Here is a 19,374-nt window from a genome sequence, read left to right on the forward strand (position 1 = left end):
GGATATCGAGCTGGATTAGCGAGGAAGGCCGAGGTTTTTGGTAAGGGGGGAAAAGGGTGCAGGTTTTTGTTCGGGGGGGAAAAGTAGGCGACGGGATTAGTCTGAACCGGGGAAGCTGTTTCTCTTGGGGGGGCAGGATAGAGTAAGAAAGAACAGAAGGGGGATTCTCCGGATGTGAGCGAGCGAGGGAGACGGCGCCTTTTGCACGTGGAAATTGGGTGGGTTTGGGGAAGGGAACAGTGAGCCAGGGGTGCCACCCGTAGCTGAGTAGCTCCCCAATCGTTTGGTCTCAGGGCGGGCCTTGCTGAGCTGACCTGGGTTTGGACTTAGAACTGGAACTTGGGGTCGGTCCGAGGGATCCATCCGATAGACGGACAAGGCAGCCACAGCTATCGATTGCTTACTATTGAGGAAACAATCAAGCTTGGGAAATGGGAAATCGAGAGAGCGGTAAGACCCAGTGTGTCCCAGTCAATCGCCGATGGATAGTTCCCCTGAAGCAAAATGGCCAAGTAAGCAGCCAAGCAGTCATTGATTCCTTCTCGCCTAAATGGTTGAGGCAGTGTACCCAAGGTAAGGTACCTACCTAGGTACCTAAGCTGGGTTTCACGCCGGTCGGTACATTGCACTGGCGTGTTCAACTACTGAAATGGCCAGCAGATGGACGCAACAACGACACGGGAGATGGGAATAGAATGCGATGGTGAGACAGGCGGTCAAGGCTAAGATGGCGCCGTCTGTCTGTCTGGACATTATTATAAGACGAGACCCCCTTTCCTTCTCCCTGCGCCTGCCTCGCCCAGGAGTCGTCCAACGTACAGCATAGACGGCACGTCACGGTCAAAGTCAATTCGAGAATGTTTTCACTTGTTGTCGTGTACCGATTGAACACTCCCGACATACAGTCTAATGCCAGCCAAAGCTGGGAATAGGGATAGAAACCAGCCAGCCGTTGATGTTTCCTCACCAGGGCTGACCTCTCACCTCACCTCATATCTCAGCTTTAGCAGGGAGCTCTAGCTCTCCATTGGTCTATAGCACCCTCCTGCACCAAAACATCAGTAAGAAGAAAAAAATAAGGTCCGCTGGCTGCGCATCTCCTCGACAATGATCACGGACTGGCCCGTGGGCTCTCCACCAGCAATTCTAAACGGACACTAACTCGCCCAGCTTGGAGCTCAACCACCCCAACAGCTCCAGCCTTGTCCCCATCTGGAGAGCTCAACGCAAAATTCCGTGGGGACGTTCCGTATGCAAAGCCTCAACCGCGACCCTCGTCGGCCCTCCACTTGCACCTACCATTCGGTCAATCGTTTGCCATTGCTTTGTTCAAGTCTCACACTCGCAATTGTTTTGTCCCCCTTCCTTTTCTGCATCGATGACTTTTCTAGGTAATTACCTAGGTACCTTGGTACATACAGCATTACAGCTGCCAGCTTATCACTCAATGGACCTCTCGCTAGAAATGCGGCACTCTTTCCGTGACTCTCTCCCCCCTTTAGGAAGAGCCGCGCCCTTCCCAGTCTCCTTCGGACTCCGCTTGGGGAACAAGCAATCAATCGGCCGTGTAGACATGCGTAAGCTAATGTAATGTAAGATGGCTTCGGCTTACATACATCCATTGAAGTGACATGAACTACTGGTGCGCGCGTGCCTGCAGCAGCTCGACTCTAAGCTTGCATAGCTCGAGTCCCGCCGTACGCCCCAAGGGATCGTGGCGTGCATGACATTCCACCCGCCATGCGCAAAAAAGTCTTGATCGGCAATTGTTCCCCATTGCGACTCCATTTCATCCCGAGTCATCACATCATATTGGCGTGCGACCCATGTTTTGCGAACAGACCTCGCAAGGATGGCAAACAAAATAGTTCAGACGTAAACTTCAAAATCGTCATGGTGTATTCAGGACGCAAGCCCGTGTCAGCTTTTGGCCAAGGTAACTAAAACAAGCCAGAAATTCCCGGTAAAAGCAGCCCTTCTCGATATTGTACAAGCGCAGTGGATGGTATCGCGCGGAGCCTTTCTATCCACCCCGACTGAAACAACACGCTGCTTTTCATGTCTATTGTTGATCGCTCCTGCGACCCTGCCGCCTTTTCCACACAGGCAACACTACTCGCGTCCGCCGTCTTCTCCTCGTCTTTCGCACTCCAGTCTCCTACGTGTACAGGCTTAGAGCTTCTTGACAATCTCGGCCCACTTGGCAGTGGAGAAGGACTTGGGGCGCTCGATGGGGGCGCCGAGGGCCCGGTCGATGATGAGTTGGGGAAGGACACCGATGGCGCGGGAGACACCGAAGAGAACAGTGTAGTAGTTGGCCTCGGTGAGACCGTAGTACTGGAGGAGGACACCAGAGTGGGCATCGACGTTGGGGTAGGGGTTCTTAGTCTTGCCGTGCTGGTTGAGGACCTCGGGGGCGATCTTGTAGACCTGGCTGACGAGTTGGAACATAGGGTCGTTGGGCATCTTCTCTGTAGGGTTGTTAGCTTCTTTCTGCGGGCTTCATGGATCAAGCCGGAGGGGCACGTACTCAGAGCGAACTCGCGCTGGGCGGTGTAGCGGGGATCGGTCTTGCGGAGGACGGCGTGGCCGTAACCGGGAACGACACGGCCGGCGTTCAGGGTGGACCAGAGGTAGTCGGTGATGGCCTTGTCGCTCAGGTCATCGCCAATGGACTTCTTCATCTCGGTGAGCCAGTTGAGGACCTCCTGGTTGGCCAGACCGTGGAGAGGGCCAGCCAGACCGTTGAGACCAGCGGCAACGGACAGGAAGGGGGAGGAAAGAGCACTGCCAACCAAGTGAGTGGTGTGGGCAGAGACGTTGCCACCCTCGTGGTCGGTGTGGATGGTCAGGTAGAGACGGAGGAGCTCGACGAAGTCGTTGTTGTTGCCGAAGCCGAGCTGGTTGGCGAAGTTGAAGGAGTAGTCCTTGTCCTTCTGGACGGGGGCAACCTTACCACCCTTGAAGACGTTCTGGTAAATGCGAGCGGCAATGGTGGGCAGCTTGGCAATCAGGTCCATCGAGTCCTCAAAGGTGTATCCCCAGTAGTCCTTCTTGTTGACACCCTTGGCGTAGGCCTTAGCGAACGAAGAGGTGTGCTCGAGGGCGGTGACGGCCAGGGAGAACTGGGCCATGGGGTGAAGGTCGGTAGGGCAGTGGTCGATGAGCTCCTCGACGAACTTAGGAATATCGGAGCGGGCAGCCCACTCGGCGGACAGGTCGCGGACCTGCTGCTCGGTAGGGACCTCGCCAGTCAGGAGAAGCCAGAAGAGACCTACGCACCGTGGTCAGTACAATGAACGGAAAAGCTTATCGTGGAACCTAAACTTACCCTCAGGGAGAGGCTCCTTGCCACCGGGAGCCTTGGGGAGGAGCTCCTGGCACTCGGGGATGGTCTTGCCGCGGAAACGGATACCCTCGTTGGCATCGAGGACGGAACCCTCCCAGACGAGGCACTTGATGCCACGGGCACCGCCGTAGACCTGGTCGAGAGTGACCTGGTCAATGACCTTGCCGCCATGCTCTCTGCGACGGCGAGGTTAGCGGATGCCGGACTCGCGACAAGGAGGCTTAACGGATGGCTGCAACTTACTTTCTCAGAGCCTTGACTTCCTCGATCTTCTCGGGGAGGAGCTCAGCGAAGCGCTCCTTCAAGGTCTAGATGCGGTCATGTCAGTTTCATGATAACCGAGGTGTTGGGATCGGCCGGACAAGCGGCATGGTGGAAGGGCGGCCTACCTGGTTCTTGGAAGAGTAGCAGCGAGCAGCGTTGAAAGCTGACACCTTGAAGGGGGAGGCTCTGAGGGAAGCCCTCAGAGCGGAGGAGGAAAGACGCGCTACGGACATTGTGGAAGATATCGTGAGGCTTCAGGGACTGGTGAAGGATGAAGGTCGGAAAGGAGGGAAAGAAAAAAGCCGCAGGCAATGGGATAGAAAAATATGAAGCAAGGCGCTCTTGGACCGGGGGGCCTTTTCGGGGGTCACGTCACAGGTGTGTGGAAATAACAATGTACCTCAGCGGGCATACGGGTTGTCTCCAAGTGCGGTGAGGTACTAACGCTAGCCATTTTGGCGCTGCAGGTACATCTGTCGCACCCCGGCTGCCCTGCAGTGCGCTCCCAACGTCGGTCTAACCGTGGAATTTTTTTTTTCTTTGAGCTCCCCAGGTTCCAGGTTGTCCAGAATCCAGCAGATGCAGATCGAGGCCAGACTGCAGAACATTCAACGCGCCATAGCGCGCGCACTATTGCGCCGGCATGCAGGAATTGAGTGAGAGGCTCAGCCGCCATCCGGCACTCCGTTGACATTCTCCCTTTGAGGTCTCAATTGCTGCTATGGAAAACCTCTAGACCGTTGATACCTCAGGTAAACCCACACGGATACATACCAGGTAGATAGAAAAGGCTACGAGGGAGAAAGCAAGCACCGTAGAGGCGAGCGACTCGCGAAGAGATACGTACCCAGAGACGTGCAAGATGTATTTCTTGTGCGCCCCAACCGCGGATTCTGTCAATTTGGCCAGTCAACAACCTTGGGATCTCACCTGCGGGAGCCTTTCTTAACATGCCCCCATCTTTTCTTCTTCATCTCTCTATTTCTTTTTGTTTACGTACACCTTATGGTTCCACCGTAACATCTGCAGAGTCTGGCATCTGCTCCAGTCCCCAGTTTTGTCACCCGTATCCAGCGCTCCTCTTGAGCGCGAAAAGCCGAGATGGGTGGTAACTGGGCGGCTTCTCTCGGAGTACCCACTCTTCGTCCGAGTTTCGGAAGGCCCTACTTCGATGCCCGTCGATCGTAGACACAATATCGCAGCCTTGATTTTAGACCCTTGGACGGACGGCCAAGGACAACGCGCCTCACGGTGAGACTGGGCGACCGGTAACGATCCAGACACCCGGGCTTTTTAGACTACGGCCCGGTCCCCCACGAGTCGTCCGTGTTACTCAGAATCAGCCATCTGCAGAGATGAGGACCGGACTCGCCAGAGTCAGCGTCAGTACCGTTCTCTCTCTTCCGAGCCCTGTCTCACGCATCTTCCACCAGCTCCGAGCCTCCAGGACCCGCCGTAGGTCCCAATGATGGGCCAATTAAAACCACGCATTCCGCATTCCGGTCTGTCCGCAACGCCAACCATGGCACAGCTCGACCAGCTCATCCGAGGAAGATGACTAGTTCTGTTCGTCTACAACCAAGACAGTTAATGCTGCCTTCGGACCATCGCGTAGTCGCTCTGCAATCGCATGTGCGATATGGGTAGTGGCCGCTGCATGCCGAACAGGATACATACAGGTTATCGTTCGGCGGGGATCGTGAAGTGGCAGTCTGAATGGAGATCATAGTGCGGTGTTGCTAGGGAACAACTACTCCTCTGTGGATAGTAAACAGTCCGTGAAGTATTGCGGCAACGATAAGGACAGGGTCCAGCTCCGTCGCCCACAAATACTTTCTGTTGATGTCCTGCCCGTCATCGCACACACGTTAAAGGGAGCTTTGGCCAATCCTAGCACTAGACTTGGAGACAATTCCCGCCATTTCCAAATTGGTTGACGAACGGAATCCTTGTTTGCCCAGCGCGGAATAAGTAAGCACAACTCAAGCTACCTGCTGCTGTCCGATCCGTCAACAACGGCGTCGCGGTAGAACCTCGGTGGTGGACCATCATCTCGCTTCGGAAAAAGGAAAAAAAAAAAAGCAATAAGACCAAAGAAATGATGCCTCAGGCACAGACACGCACATAACGTGAGCTCGAGCTGACAAAGACATTTGGTTATTTGATTGAACCACCACTAAAAATAGGGCGAAATAAAGCGGTCTTTAGTGACGCACATACTTACCGCCTGCCACCTGCCAGCGACTCAAAGGACCAGTTCCCCGTGCTCCCCAAAGTGTCACACCAGCTCCCATCCTGTGTGTCCGTCTCCACTTCTGAATTTCTTCCTCTTCCAACCTCCCATCTTCACCACTCTCCCTTCTAGGAAAACTGACAAAAGCCCAGCGCGAGACTGCCGCCAGCCACCCGCCCTCCCCGAAGCCTAAGATAACTGATTTCCATCGAAAATATCATCGTACTTTGACGAGGATCGTATTTCTTCCCTCGAGGACCGCGCAAGTCCGATCGTGGGTGAAGCCAAAAAAGAAGTAGTCCAGGCGACGGCTCCTGCCATTTGAAATCTCCTCTGTGACCTTGGACGACTCGTCAAAAGGTGTCGCGCGCTCTGTCCGTACAAGTAGAGACTCATCCAAATCCACAGACTCGATTTATTCGTACCTTTAGAGTGTGGCTTCTGCGACATTTTGGGATTTTTCTGCCTGCGGTCCGTAAAACAAGAAAAATATCGCAAAAAGCTGTTGATCGAGGGAAGGAGCGACCTGGCTATACCTGTCTTTTTTCTCATCCAGGAAAAGGCGTGGTGCCTTCCTTTCGTTGACCCTTTCCACTCCCTGGAGCTCGCGTACCTACCTAGGTATCTTCCCGCGCAATCAGTAAACCACACCTCGCGCCACCCTTTTCCCCAAGCAGGTCGCGAAGTCTGCCTCTTTCCTCCCCTCTTGCGCGCCTGCCAGTCCACCTTACATTCTTCCACCCGTACTTCGCAACGAGACCACTTCTGAAGAAAAGCGCACCACTGCCGCCATCGCTATTCTTGCGTATCAGCCTGCAAGATGGCTTCCGCTCCGCCTGTTGCGGCCCTTGAGGCCGCTCTCAAGGCCATCTCGGACTACAAGGCTCCTGGCGTTACAGGCACTCGCATTGCTGCTATGACCAGCATCTGTGTTGAAAACGTTCAGGTATGATACGATATTTTGATACGACATCGCAATCTTGAGTAGGCTGGTGGAGTAGACTAACCTCTGGCGTTTTTTCTGCAGTATGAGTCGGTCCTTATCCAAAAGCTATTCACGTACTTCAAGATGGCAACCCCTCCCTACAAGCTCGGCATCCTGTATGTAGTGGACTCAGTGATCCGCAAATGGCTTGAGCAGGCCAGAAGTCGCCAGCAAGTCTCCAACGAGAATGCCCCAGATGGCACGTTTGGTGCCGGCGCACACCGACTGACCATGCTCATGCCCAATCTTATTGATGACCTGCTTCGAGCTTTGCCCGAGGGCTATAAGGTATGTGTCAAACCCTGGAACACTAGACCGTTTTCCATAACATGCCCCCTCGTACTTTTGTGACGATAGCGGCGCTCGGTGCGTGCAGTCTTTCATCCTCCACCCTTGTCTCACACTTGGGACACAAGAATGGGACTACAGAGACTGCACACTCACACACATTGGCGCCCATTTGTTCTTGACTACAACTAAATTTGACGAATTACCCACTCACACTGCTTTGCCTCGTAGGATAAGTTGAACAAGTTGATTGAAATCTGGCGCAAAGGCCTCACTTTCCCCCCTGAGATGATAGAGTCATTCCAGAACAAGCTGGAGGAGGCTACGTCTGCCTCCGCCCCGAGTATGTTTCACCGTTTACTTAGTGCTGGGCTTCGTCACTTCGCTCGCCAAAACCCTCGAGTTCTGCCTCAAACTAATTATTTTGATCTTTTAGCCCAGTCCTTCACGCCGGAGGGTAGTCCCCCCCCAGACTTGGTCGAGCGGATGGGCTACAATAAGCCAGTGGTTCCGCCCTCGGCTCAGTCTTCAACGCCTGCGTCAGATGCCACTAACATCCTGGCGAATCTTGAGAACCTTGCGAGGTTCTCGCGGCAACAGGGCCAAAACGGCGTTCAGGGACAGAACCAGGGACAACCTCAATATAGTGGCCCGGGCCACAACAACGGCCAGTATCCAAATGGTAGTCACAGTTCTGGTCAACCCCAAGTTCCAGTCCAGACCCAGAGTAGCCCGCAGGTGCCCGCCAACCTGCAGAGTCTGCTCTCCAGACTCCAGAGTGTCACTCCTCAACAGCAGCAGCAGCAATCTGCGCCTCCCACAAACTCTCAGCAGTTCCCACACTCGATGTCTCCTTTCACTAGCGGCGCCCCTACCGCGCCAGCCCCGGCCTCGTTTTCGCTGCCTTCGACCCAACAACAAACCCAGCCTGCCGGCATGCAATTTCCAGGTCTGCCTCAGATGCCCCAGTGGCCCCAGATGTCCCAGATGTCCCAGATGCCCCAAATGCCTCAGCCGCCTGCGGGTGCCTCTCTCAACACTACCGAACAGATGGCGATGCTGCAAAGTCTTTTTAGCCAGGGTCTTACCGCCGACAAGTTTGCTGCCATGCTCGCGGCTGTGAATGGTGCCCAGAACGGTACGACACACAGCCCCGCTGCTCCCTCCATCGTTGCCGCGCAGAATTACTACGCCCAAGGCCAGGGACACGGCGGTTCTGCTCAGCCCAGTGCCAACCTCGGCCAGGTTTGGAACAATGACCGCGCGCGATCCCCGAATCGACACCAGGGTCGTTCTCGATCCAGGTCGCCCGGTCGCCACTGGGACCCGCGCAGCTCTTCTCGAGGTCGCCGTGACAACGGCACTGACTATAGCCGTCGCTCCCCCGACAGAGGTGGCCGCGACAGTGACTATCGCCAACGTAGTCCACCACCGAATCGTGATGGTGGCGCTAGCAACAGTTCCCGACATGGTTCAAACGATAAGTGGATCGACTACGACCGGTCTCTCCCTGCCGGCCATATCAAGGTTCTTAGCCGAACGCTCTTCGTGGGTGGTGTCAAGTAAGCACTTTTTAGGGCGGGGTGCATGCACGCGCCGTGGTATCAGTGACTGATAAGTGATAGCAGTATGCCGGAACGTCAAGTCCGCGAAATCTTCAGTCGTTACGGCAAAGTCCAGACGGTCATCGTCAACAAGGAGAAGCGTCATGCGTTCGTGAAAATGATATCCCGTCCCGATGCTGTTCGGGCCAAGGATGCTATGGAAAGTCTTGCTGAAGAGCAACATGGTGACACTCAGTCCCTGCGAGTAAGCTTTACTTACAGTCCTCTTTTACTGAAGCCTCCTGACTAACAATACGCAGACCAGATGGGGCGTTGGTTTTGGTCCGCGTGATGCCAGCGACTACAGCAATGGTGTTAGCGTCATCCCGATTGAGCTTCTTACCGAGGCTGACCGCAAGTGGATGCTTACTGCCGAGTACGGAGGCAGTGGCGGTAGACCTATTGTAACTGGCCTGGTCGTCGAGGAGCCCGACATCGAGATTGGCGCTGGCGTGTCCTCCAAGGCCATCAGCCGTCGTATGCAGACGGACAAGAGCGGCAACCATGGCCCTCGCTCTACCCGGGCCGGGGGCGATACGAGTCGCGACGACTCCGGCCGCTGGCGCCGTAGCCGCGATCGCGACCACCGCCGCGAGGACAAGAAACTCTCAAGCGCCAACGCTCAGCCGCTCCCGCAGCAGTTTCCCTTTGGCATCAGCACCCTGCCTAACGGCATGCCTGCTTACCCTCCCGGCTTCACGTTCCCTGCTTCCAAGGACAACTAATACTTTTTCGATTCTCTTGCATCCTTGAAGCCTTGTATATGGGATGGACTTCAGGATTTTCTCTGCATTTTGACGTCTTTTGGCCTCTCGACTTCTTCGGATTGGCCTGCCATGACTCGCGGCTGTGCATTCACGTGGCGTTCAAAGGGGGAACAGGGTACCGGGGTGGAAAAGGGAAATACCCGCACCAAGCATTTGGCTCGTGCTGGAGGGAGGGTGGTTAAGGACTCGTTTTCGGTACAACATGCATGATGATACCACCGTACACGAGCATTTGTGCTTGAGATGTAGCCGACTGGTTTCCTTGGCTTCGCAGAGTGATTCGCTCAGTCATGAACTGGCTGTTGCGTAAATCGGCTTTGAGGGGAAATGAATTGATTTGACCTAAGTGTGTTCCGTATGGCGATGATCCTGGTCCTAGGTGTATTTAATGTTCGACACTCAATCTGTCCTTCAATCATCTCACCATCTCAAAGGCTCATCGATCTTGATACCGTCTAAGTTTTCCGGCGATTTTTTGGGGGACTTTAAGACTGTGTCTTTGATGAGAGCAGAGTTTTGCGACTCAAGACTATGACATGCTGCCGCGGACGGATAGGTGTAGGTGAACATGTGGAATGGAACATGCTATCATTGCAGAAGACTACCACAGCCATGGCACACCTCTACTATCAACGTTCTGCCGAAGATCTTTATGCATCTGTACATTTTTTACTATTAGCCCCGAGAATGGATAGATCTGGCCCTGTCATCACCAAGACACCAGTTCAAAGACAAGGTAGAGTCAAAGATTTCTCAAAGTTGTTGTAGAATAAACTTAACACGACCTGGTCGTTGATGTCTGGCTAGGCTATGTTGCCTTCGAAACCATTGAGTCAGCTGTAGACGGTGTACGTGGGAGCAGGGGGCTTGTTGAATTATATCCCACTATTCCGTTGTTGTTTGGTACTGATTATTTCAACAGTCGCCGAGGAACCCCGGGGCCATCTCAATCTGCTAGCAATTATTGCGTTGTGTGTCATGCAGCTAAGAATGTCCTATCAAAGACATGTCAGTGCAGTAGTGATCTCGGAGACAGTGGTGGCCGATCGGCCAATCACGGAACCGGTCCGAAGCTTCTAGGCTGCCGTAGGTGGGGCCGGCCGTCACGTCCCTTCTTCAAGCGCAAACGTTCATCACTCACATCGAGCAAGTGGATGCTTCTTCCCATTCGCTTTCACTTGAGTTCTCTCGAATTATTCGTGCATCCACCCCCCTTCAAGAAGCTAGCCAAATAGAAGGCCCTTGAGACGCGGTCCCATCCAGGCACCCGACTCCTAAGCTACCCCGCGTGGAAAGAGGGCCGCTTTCGCCAAACCCCACTATCACCATCGTCATCGCAGGTTCGCGAAAATGTCCCACTGCCACGACGAACACCACGATCACTCCCACGAAGGCCATGACGAGCACGACCACTCGGACGACATCACGCCCGCCCTGCAGCACTCTCTCTACGGCCGCATCAACTTTGACGAGGTAACAGCCCTGAACGAGTCGCAGATCGGCAGTGCACGCGCCATCGTCAAGAAGACGTGGGCAGAGAGGCTCGAGCCGGAGCCCGAGGTCGTGAGCGATGCCGACGAGCAGCTGATGATACATGTTCCGTAAGTGTGCAGGTTCCTTACAGTCTCATATAATGCATCCTCGGTCACTGTGTTCGCTCCCGGGAACTCATGTGCGTTATGGTCCTGATGGAGGTCTTATCCCGAATTCAAGTCATGGAACTTCACATTATCTCATATCTCAATCACGTAATCTCTAAAATCCACCCTTGACTTCTCTCTCCAACTCCAAGCCAGCCACAAGACAAAATACAACAACAACAACAATAACAACAGAAAACACTGGGACTGACATGCGTCCCAGCTTCACCGGCCAGGTCAAGCTGCACGCCCTCCTCCTCCGCACCTCCGATTCCCCCGCCGCCCCGCGCACCCTCAAGCTCTTCGCCAACCGCGACGACCTCGACTTCGCCTCCGCCGAGGACGCCCAGGCCACCCAGGAGTTTGAGCTCTCACGCACCTCCCAGGTCCAGGAGATCCCCGTCAAGCGCGCCCTCTTCGGCCGCGTCCAGCGCCTGACTCTGTTCATCGTCGACAACTTTGGCGACGGCGACGAGGACGAGACGCGCGTCGGGTACCTCGGCTTCAAGGGCGAGTGGATGCAGCTCGGCCGCGCGCCCGCGAACATCCTCTATGAGGCGGCGGCGAACCCGAGCGACCACAAGATCAAGGGCACGGGGATTAACGAGGTTGGCGGGGGCATCGGGGGAGGCCAGTGAGGTGGTGTTTTTCATTTGGAGAGGGCTCGGAATCAGGACGAAGAAGAAAGCATAAATGGCGACTCGAGGACGGTGGTTAATATATGCATCAAGTTTTGGTAAAAGCTCGTCTAATAAAGGGGGGTGTAATGGCATCTCCGCCATAGCCTAGCGCTAATGGAATAAAATAAACAAAATCCTGTAAAACCGAAAAGAAAAAAGCCCCATCTCAATCCTTGAAATCAAAGGGAAAGTTCGAGATGATCAAAAGCCGGACTTTCTCTTCTTTTTCTTCCCTGGTGACCGCATCGCGTGTCGCCCCATCACGGGCTGCGACATGACCTGCGGCATCTGCGAGGAGAAGGTCTGCGATGACGGCACTACCACGGGCGGCGCCTGGCTCGAGCCGATAATGGGGAGCGCCAGCTTGGGCAGCGGCTGCGTCGCCGGAGACGGCAGCGGTGCGCTCTCGGGGCCAGTTGCGGGCCCAGAGTCTTCCCACTCGTCCTGCGTCCCGTACGGCTGCGACGAAGCGCCCACGGCGGAGGGCCCGAAGAGCTGCGACCTGCGCTTGCGGCGGCGAGACTCGGCGCGCTGGCGGCGCTCGTTGATGGCGTTCATGTGCTTCGTTGAAGAGGCGAGGACGGAGGAGATATAGCCATTGGTGCCGACGCCGCGGGTAGTGGGCCAGTACGAGAGCACCGGGTGTTGGCGGGCGGGTGCGTCCGCGGTGTTGAGGTCTTCGGCGAGCATACTGAGGCGCTGGATGGCGGTGGATGGCGGGGGTGGAGTTGGGGTAGGTGAGGCGGCAGAGGATTGGGACAAGGGGCCCGACGAGGGGAAGGGGAAGGGAATCGAGGAGGAGGGGATGTAGGGGGGCTGAGAGCGGGTGCCCTTAGTGGGCGAGAAGGAGAGACGCTGGCCGAGAGCTTGGCCGCGTTTGGTGGGAGAGAGCGAGATTCGTTGGCTGAGTGGCTGGCTCAGCTTGGTTGGCGAAAGCGAGAGTCGTTGACTCGACGATAGTTGACCTCGTTTGGCCGGCGATAGCGAGAACCGCTGGCTCAAGCGCTGGCTTGACTGCTGGCTGCTTGGCTGGGGAGGTGGTTCAGGCACCCAGTTAGGAGGCCCGGCCTCTGGGGTGGGAAGATTGGCGTCAAGGATCGCAACACCGAAGAGGGATCGGGCAATAGCCTCGGCCGTCTCGGCCAGGACGACATTGCGTGATTGTTGTGCTCTCACCGGGAGGTCCGCCGGACTCCACAGCTCCTCGAGCTGGTCGCGGATGTCCGCCAATGGAGAGACCGTCTCGCCATGGCGAAGATGCTGCTTGGTAATGGGTCGAGCAATGATACGTTCGGTTTGGGCGTCCAGTAGTTCCTGGAAGCGAGAGTCCCACGCGGCAACAGCCTCGCGGGTTAGGGGCGGTGCCTCAAACGTGGTTTCATACTCGTGCCTGGTATTAGTCAGTCTCTGCATCTTGCGTATATGAGTCACTAAACTCACAAAGTGTGTAATGGGATGTAGCCGCCCTCGGTCTCTAGACAGTTGACGACCGCCTCTTGGATGGCGTCAAAGACAGACAATGGCCCCTCAGTATTGGCGTGCTCTGACGCCATGATAACCGATTCGATGGAGACCCTGATACGGGACATGAAGTGGTCAAAGTTCTGGGGTCGAGGCCATCGTTGATGTATCTGCTGGCCACCCCCTTCCAGCTCGATGTCCATGAGCTCCTGGTACCGATTGGTGCGACGCTGTACCAACTCATCCATATCTCCCAGACCGTCAGGTACCACAAAGCTGTCCTCAAAATGCTGCAAAAATTCCCTTCGCCTCTTGTTATGCGCTTGTCTCTGTCCGTCTTTTGACCATTTGTGACTATTGTCCGGCGGGACGACTGCGAGGACTGGGCTTGCTGAGATAGCGAGTAGGCTTCGACTCAGGCTGAAGTCTCTTCCGAGGACAAAGAGTTGTTGAAACTTGACCTGTCGGTTCATGTAATCTGCCCCTGGCCCCTTGGAGGCTGCGGATGAGGCGCTGTTCAAGAACGCTGGCACAGGACATATGGCTTGCAACTTTGACGGATTGCTATAGAGCCTCATCACGTGGTGCTCAAATTGCGGTAACCTCGTTGCTTCAGGGATGGAAAACCAGTACACTTCGACTTCTGATGACTTCTCGGAGTAGAGATACAGTGCGCACGTCTCATCTCCTGACCCATAGCCGTCGTGATGTACGGATAGCCTCAAGGTGTCGGCATCTGAAACCCTCATGTGCGCAAAGGATTGCAGAACAGTGAGACCGCCCTGCTCAGTGGTGGTTGTCCCCGGGGAGGACGTCTCAATCCAAAATAGACACGAGCTTGTGAGTATGAATACTTGGCTTCGGCTCACTGGGTTTGGTTTCACGTCGAGGATGTAGTCTGGTTCATCCGACTTGAGAATCGTCAAGCTCTTGCGGAAAGATGGGTTCTTCACATCAACAACCTCAAACTTCGTGCGATTCCACAGCAAGAGCTTCTTGGACCGCGCCGTCAAGGCAGCTAGGTCGTTTCCCGTATCAGGATCTTCAACCGTCGGCACGTCCCATAGATCAACACCGGGGCCCGATGGGCCAATCCACAGCACTCCGTGAGGCTCTGCGCGGAAGGCCGGCGAGTCTTCATCGGGGAGCTGCTCCGTGACGCCTAGCTGAATGTGACCGCAATGCCGGAGTTTGGGCCGCATACTGACAGATCCCACAACGCCTCGGCCCTTGATGTCCCAGACACTGTAGTAGCCACACTCGTCCACGATGGCCAGTTGGGGTGGCTTTTTCTGAGACCCATAGCTGAATGACACATCAGAATGTGCGAAACCGCCAGTCTGTTCCGAGGTAATGACAAGGATAGGCTTTGGGTTGATTCGGGATGGGCGTTCCGTAGCCTTGTCGATCCCAGACGGGCGTTCTGAAACTGGCACATTGTGGTATTCCGGCTGGAGAATCGTAGTCGATGTCCGTTTCTGCACCAGCAGCCATCTTGTAGGCTCAAATCGTACCAAGCTCAGCGCAGCCTTGATCTGCAAGATTGGGGCTCCGTCACTTGACCACAACACCGTCTCCTCTCTGTCGTGCTGGTCGATGCTGAACATCCGTAGCGTCGGACTCGCATTTTCGCCCCATTGCCATTTCGTCTCGCTCATCTTGGAAAGGCGCAGGAGCTCGCCGGATTCGCCGGCAGCCATGGCCAGCACGGGGACTGGCACGACCCGGGTGTGGTTGGCGACGTCCGCCATCTGAGTGATCGCTAACAGCGGCTGAGCGGTGGGCGTGGTGTCTGGGCGCATAAGATTGGAGAGACCTTCCGCCAAGAAGCTCGAGGCTGCCAGGCTGCCCACAAAGGCTTGTGGATGGGCGTTGAGAAGCCATCGTTGCTGCACTCGTTGGGAATCCCAAACAGTAGAAGAAGGCACTATCTCTGCGGACCTCGAGGCAGGATAGAGCGTTTCCGGAGCCTGAACGATGCGTATTGCTTGGGCTAGTAAATGTCAGTATCACTGAAGCTGAGTGTGGGCAGCCGCCTCACCTTGACCCGGAACACGGCTTGTGTGCAACAACGGCGGTCCATCCTCTTGGCCCTCATGAGGTACAATTGTGATTTTCGGAGGGCCGTACAAGCGGGTGTTCTCTTCACGTTCGTCAGCCATTAGAGCCGTTCGTTTCCCGTAAGCCCAAGCAGTATATCCGTGAGAAAGTGAGCATATCGTGAGAGAACGATGGCGTGTGCTTCATCATGCGAAGGGTGGAGTGAGCGGCCAGGACGGACTATGAGCAACCGAGGACCATGTGGAAGGCCGGATGGGTCGGTGCCTAGCGAGAATCGGGTGTTGCGAATCCTGAAAGGGAGTCGTCAAAAACAAGAGCCGGCAGTCGCAGCAAAGTCGAGGTCATGACGATAAAGCAAATGTGAGACAGTAACTGGGGGGGGGGTTTAGTGAGTGAGAGATCCAAGAAAGCAAAAAAGTTCGGTCAGTTGCGGCTTCACAATGGACCCCCCATTTCCGGCAGTTGCCCACTTTAGCCCACCGACCCCTGCCATTTTGCAACCATTGTTCACCCAGCGCGTCAGCGCCAGACGCGTTTTCCCTTGCCAAAAAGAGTCTAATGTAACTTGGGCCCCGCTTCCACTAACCTCGATGGAACCTCATTCATCTCTGTCTATCCCTTCAGCCTATCGCTTCTCAGTGTCTCTCTACTGTCTCTCTATTCCCCCCTCTGACACAATACCAAATGCGACACCAAAACTGAATCATAAAAACCATCCGTACGAAATGCCTGCCGACGACCGAAGCGGAAAGCAGGCCGCGGCTCAGCAAGCCGTTGACATCCTGCATGAGATCTCCACCATTCTCGTCAGTTCCCAAGACGCCTAATGCGTTGCGCAACTCGTTCCGACACTGACCTTGTGAAAGAACTGCCATTTGGACCGCCGCACTCTCTCGATATGTATTTCCATGATTGAGAATGGCGTCAACCCCGAGGCTCTTGCTGTAAGCAAAGCATTCGCCTTGGTCGTTAAAGTTGAGCAGGAGGACTGACTGAGCCACCGCAGAGCGTTGTGAAGGAACTGAGAAAAGAGTCCCAGGAGGTAGACGCACAGATTGCCTCACGACGAAGATGAAGGATTTGCTTTCACTGTACTAGGTCTTGATACGAAAGTAACGACAGGGCAAGGTAGGGCAGGATAGGTAGGAATCACCTATACAAGGCGTTTTGGGACATTGGATACGTTCAACTTTCCAGGTTCATCCATTATAGAAACTTTTATAACCCAGTCTCCAGGGGCTTCAACAATCGAAATTCTCCTCCAACACTGGAAAAACTTGGCTATCCTAATAACGCCAACTGAACCGATGATTAACCGTGAATATGCTCGCAATGATCCATAAACCCCCATATGTCCAAACCGTGAGGTCACTCCAGGCCCCTTGCGCCGGTCTTCATAACATTCCCGCTACCAGATCCACCTTATTGTCCCGGATCGTGAATGCATCATCGCAGGGGCTATCGATGTCCGATGAGCATAATCTCATTCTCATAATCATCGTCATCATCCTCGCCATCGGAATCTTCCTCGTCCATGTCTGTGGATATAGACCCACTATCGTCAGAGTCGTGATGCCCTCGGCCCCAAAGATTGAGGATATCGTTTTCTGACTCCTCCTCTTCTTCCTCAATTGCGCTGTCCGCCATGTTCGGCGGCAACACTGGGGGTGCCGGCGAAGCTGATCTAGCGAGACGATCCACCGTTAAATGCCGCGTCTCTGGGCCGGCATGAGACGAGTGTCTTCGCCGGCCAACTTGCGGTACGTCCATTCGAGCCGAGGCAGCAGCAGCCTCGACGGCAACCGGGCTAGGTTCTGGCGCGACGACTGTCGGCGTGGCGGGTGTTCCATCTCTTCCGCCGCTGATCTGAAGCTCGACTGTGTTGTACGACGTACAGATGGCACATTTCAGACCTAACCAGTGGTATGGGACTGAGCTTTTCCCGCTGCAGTCGTTGCACAAGACCGTTGCCCTGGTGTCCCGGAATTCGGGGGGCATCGGCTGAGCCAGAATAGCCAGCTCCAACTGACGGAATTGGCTTTGCATGTTAAGCAAACTTTTGTTACAGATAGGACACTTGTACGATTGCAGCATATGCTCATCGTAGCACTTCTGGTGGATGCTGTGGCCACATCCCATGAACACGACAGGCTTGGGGGAAGTGAACATGTACTCCCCACAAATGGGGCAGTCGCAATCCGTCGAGCGCTCGATACACTTGTGGGATTGTTGTATAGATATCGAAATACATGCACAGCATTTCTGGGAATATCCGTTAGGGGTGGGGTTATCAACAATGTGGGTCACGACACGTACCTTACAATGGAAGAAGTCTTTGCCAATACCTCTTCCGCGTCTGCAGATGCCGCAATCGTTACAGTGATATATGTTGTTGGTTGGATGGTCGTCCCAAAGCTTGCACACATTACAGTAGTAACGAGCTGACATTTCCCCGCAGTTGACACATACATCTGATGCTCGCTGAGGGCAGGCACAGAGCATGCAGAGCATATTCTTGGTTTCCTTCCTGACCAGAGTGTGATCTTCGACGGCGTCGTGACAGAAGCGGCAGGTGTACCACTTGTTGCATGTAGAGCACTGAAGCTTGACATTGCGCCGGTAGTGCTGACAGCCGAGTATGAGGGAACCTTCGGGCTCTTCCCTCGTGAAGAGCTTTGGTGGAGCATACGTCGGCCGAACGTCGTCAACGGTCAAGACGAACTTTTGCGGTGAAGACGGCTCTCCAGGCGAATGCTGCCAGAACTTCAATGATTCGAGAGGTGCGATAGGAATGGATTGCTCCCATGCCTCGCCTGCGAGTATCGCGGTAGGTGGCACATCGGCTTGACGGGGGGTGTCTCGAGACTTGCGGTACCCTTCCATCAAGGCCTCGTGCATCAGCCGGGCCTTTTCTTCTGCCGTAATCTCCTGTGACTGGATGCTGATGAGACGCTTCCGCAGCGCGCCCATGCCATCGTCGGCAGGCAGAGACTCTTGGGTCGTAGGAGACATCGGCACGGTTACAGGGAAGGACGCGACTGGCGCATGTGGTGTGGGGGGTGGAGGCGGCTCGTCGTCAACGGTTGTTGAAGCACTGAGAGGTCGTGTTGGAGTCGATGGGATTGGCGCATCGGTCGCATGCCGGGTCAGCGAGGGGTCGGAGTCGGTCGTGACAGCGATAGGGTCAGGGGAAGTGTCCCGATCGGAGACGAAGGTGGTTCTCGAGATCTCGGAAAAGCGGCGGGCCTGCCGGAGGACCGGATTGATGATGAAGTCAGAGACCAGCGAAGACATTGAGAGAGGGAGGAGTCTTCTTGAAAGCGAGTCGAGGAACCGAGCGGGCTATGTAGAAAAGTGACGCACGGTTGTGAAACTCAGTCTACATCCGGGGCAGTAAGATCGGAGGAGGGAGGGGAGGCGAAGATTAGTCGGGGTGTCGCGGGGATAATATTTGAAAGGATCGGTAGTGTTACTGGTAGAGAGCGGTGGTGTTGGTTGTAGTGGTGGTGGTACGGTAACGGACGATTGGATGCAGCAGCGATGACATAAGACGGTCGAGACCCCTAATGAAATCCGGTCTCTTTTGTCGGCGACGGCGTCAGCGGAGACGGTCGACAAGTGGGCGCGGCGGCGGCAGTGGGGGTAAAACTGAACGGGAATGAGAGACACCTGAGGCGTGTCTGGGTCTTGCACAGGTGTCGGACAGTCTCTGGGACCTGGAAATCTGCACCGTCGGCGAGAGAGAGAGAGAGAGAGAGAGAGAGAGAGAGAGTGATCAGCGAATGTCTGGGTGTGCCTGTGATTACTGGTGTGTGTACATGGAGCCGGCCGGGACCAGCAGGAGGGGAAATGGCATGGAATGGACGCCAGGAAGTCGAAAAAGACATGTGATGCGCCGTCGTTGCGATGCGATCCCGCATGCGGCTTCAGCGAAGCTTGACTCGGCGGGGCTAATTGGCCGGCGGCCGCGCCCAGACGGTGGTGACACTGGTGGATTGGGCTGCCTGCGTAGTGGGTCGCTGAACTGAGTGAGATGGATGTC

At 55.2% G+C, this 19,374-nt stretch overlaps 7 protein-coding genes across 7 annotated transcripts; 3 read left to right on the plus strand and 4 right to left on the minus strand.

The window, feature by feature from the left end:
• Positions 1–48: 48 nt before the first annotated feature.
• Positions 49–468, minus strand: LY79DRAFT_540417 (uncharacterized protein). The gene has a single exon (XM_060556864.1). It carries the CDS (start codon positions 361–363, stop codon positions 97–99), a length of 267 nt encoding a protein of 88 aa, XP_060418366.1. The 5' UTR covers positions 364–468; the 3' UTR covers positions 49–96.
• Positions 469–2,172: 1,704 nt separating this feature from the next.
• LY79DRAFT_507311 (citrate synthase-like protein) lies at positions 2,173–3,846 on the minus strand (the record flags this gene model as incomplete). Its single annotated transcript, XM_060553818.1, has 5 exons — positions 2,173–2,471; positions 2,531–3,274; positions 3,332–3,525; positions 3,593–3,657; positions 3,739–3,846. 5 exons carry the CDS (start codon positions 3,844–3,846, stop codon positions 2,173–2,175), a joined length of 1,410 nt encoding a protein of 469 aa, XP_060418367.1.
• A 2,686-nt stretch (positions 3,847–6,532) lies between these two features.
• On the plus strand, positions 6,533–9,663 carry LY79DRAFT_349761 (uncharacterized protein). Its single transcript, XM_060552640.1, has 6 exons — positions 6,533–6,792; positions 6,874–7,119; positions 7,351–7,462; positions 7,556–8,681; positions 8,745–8,928; positions 8,984–9,663. Exons 1-6 carry the CDS (start codon positions 6,667–6,669, stop codon positions 9,446–9,448), a joined length of 2,259 nt encoding a protein of 752 aa, XP_060418368.1. The 5' UTR covers positions 6,533–6,666; the 3' UTR covers positions 9,449–9,663.
• A 1,177-nt stretch (positions 9,664–10,840) lies between these two features.
• On the plus strand, positions 10,841–11,768 carry LY79DRAFT_666439 (PITH domain-containing protein; the record flags this gene model as incomplete). Its single annotated transcript, XM_060563225.1, has 2 exons — positions 10,841–11,091; positions 11,354–11,768. The coding sequence occupies 2 exons, from the start codon at positions 10,841–10,843 to the stop codon at positions 11,766–11,768; spliced, it is 666 nt and encodes a 221-aa protein (XP_060418369.1).
• Positions 11,769–12,011: 243 nt separating this feature from the next.
• LY79DRAFT_656370 (RNA polymerase I-specific transcription initiation factor RRN6-like protein) lies at positions 12,012–15,721 on the minus strand (the record flags this gene model as incomplete). The annotated part of the gene is made up of 3 exons (XM_060562687.1): positions 15,313–15,721; positions 13,251–15,264; positions 12,012–13,200 (listed from the first exon to the last, which is right to left on the minus strand). The coding sequence occupies exons 1-3, from the start codon at positions 15,431–15,433 to the stop codon at positions 12,012–12,014; spliced, it is 3,324 nt and encodes a 1,107-aa protein (XP_060418370.1). The 5' UTR covers positions 15,434–15,721.
• A 142-nt stretch (positions 15,722–15,863) lies between these two features.
• On the plus strand, positions 15,864–16,512 carry LY79DRAFT_540429 (mitotic-spindle organizing gamma-tubulin ring associated-domain-containing protein). Its single transcript, XM_060556865.1, has 3 exons — positions 15,864–16,138; positions 16,199–16,276; positions 16,339–16,512. Exons 1-3 carry the CDS (start codon positions 15,923–15,925, stop codon positions 16,405–16,407), a joined length of 363 nt encoding a protein of 120 aa, XP_060418371.1. The 5' UTR covers positions 15,864–15,922; the 3' UTR covers positions 16,408–16,512.
• Positions 16,513–19,092, minus strand: LY79DRAFT_540433 (CHY zinc finger protein). The gene has a single exon (XM_060556866.1). It carries the CDS (start codon positions 18,624–18,626, stop codon positions 16,791–16,793), a length of 1,836 nt encoding a protein of 611 aa, XP_060418372.1. The 5' UTR covers positions 18,627–19,092; the 3' UTR covers positions 16,513–16,790.
• Between the last annotated feature and the right edge of the window lie 282 nt (positions 19,093–19,374).

This window comes from Colletotrichum navitas (genome assembly GCF_030913465.1).
Source record: "Colletotrichum navitas strain CBS 125086 chromosome Unknown LY79scaffold_7, whole genome shotgun sequence".
Classification (NCBI taxonomy): domain Eukaryota; kingdom Fungi; phylum Ascomycota; class Sordariomycetes; order Glomerellales; family Glomerellaceae; genus Colletotrichum; species Colletotrichum navitas.

Excerpts from the sequence above, each read along its gene's own strand:
- LY79DRAFT_540417 (XM_060556864.1), bottom strand. The coding sequence starts at position 363 with ATGGATCCCTCGGACCGACCCCAAGTTCCAGTTCTAAGTCCAAACCCA.
- LY79DRAFT_349761 (XM_060552640.1), top strand. The coding sequence starts at position 6,667 with ATGGCTTCCGCTCCGCCTGTTGCGGCCCTTGAGGCCGCTCTCAAGGCC. Across the intron at positions 6,793-6,873 it reads TCTGTGTTGAAAACGTTCAG|TATGAGTCGGTCCTTATCCA; the intron begins GTATGATACGAT and ends TTTTTTCTGCAG. Across the intron at positions 7,120-7,350 it reads CTTTGCCCGAGGGCTATAAG|GATAAGTTGAACAAGTTGAT; the intron begins GTATGTGTCAAA and ends TTTGCCTCGTAG.
- LY79DRAFT_540429 (XM_060556865.1), top strand. The coding sequence starts at position 15,923 with ATGGAACCTCATTCATCTCTGTCTATCCCTTCAGCCTATCGCTTCTCA. Across the intron at positions 16,139-16,198 it reads ATGAGATCTCCACCATTCTC|AACTGCCATTTGGACCGCCG; the intron begins GTCAGTTCCCAA and ends ACCTTGTGAAAG. Across the intron at positions 16,277-16,338 it reads TCAACCCCGAGGCTCTTGCT|AGCGTTGTGAAGGAACTGAG; the intron begins GTAAGCAAAGCA and ends GAGCCACCGCAG.
- LY79DRAFT_540433 (XM_060556866.1), bottom strand. The coding sequence starts at position 18,626 with ATGTCTTCGCTGGTCTCTGACTTCATCATCAATCCGGTCCTCCGGCAG.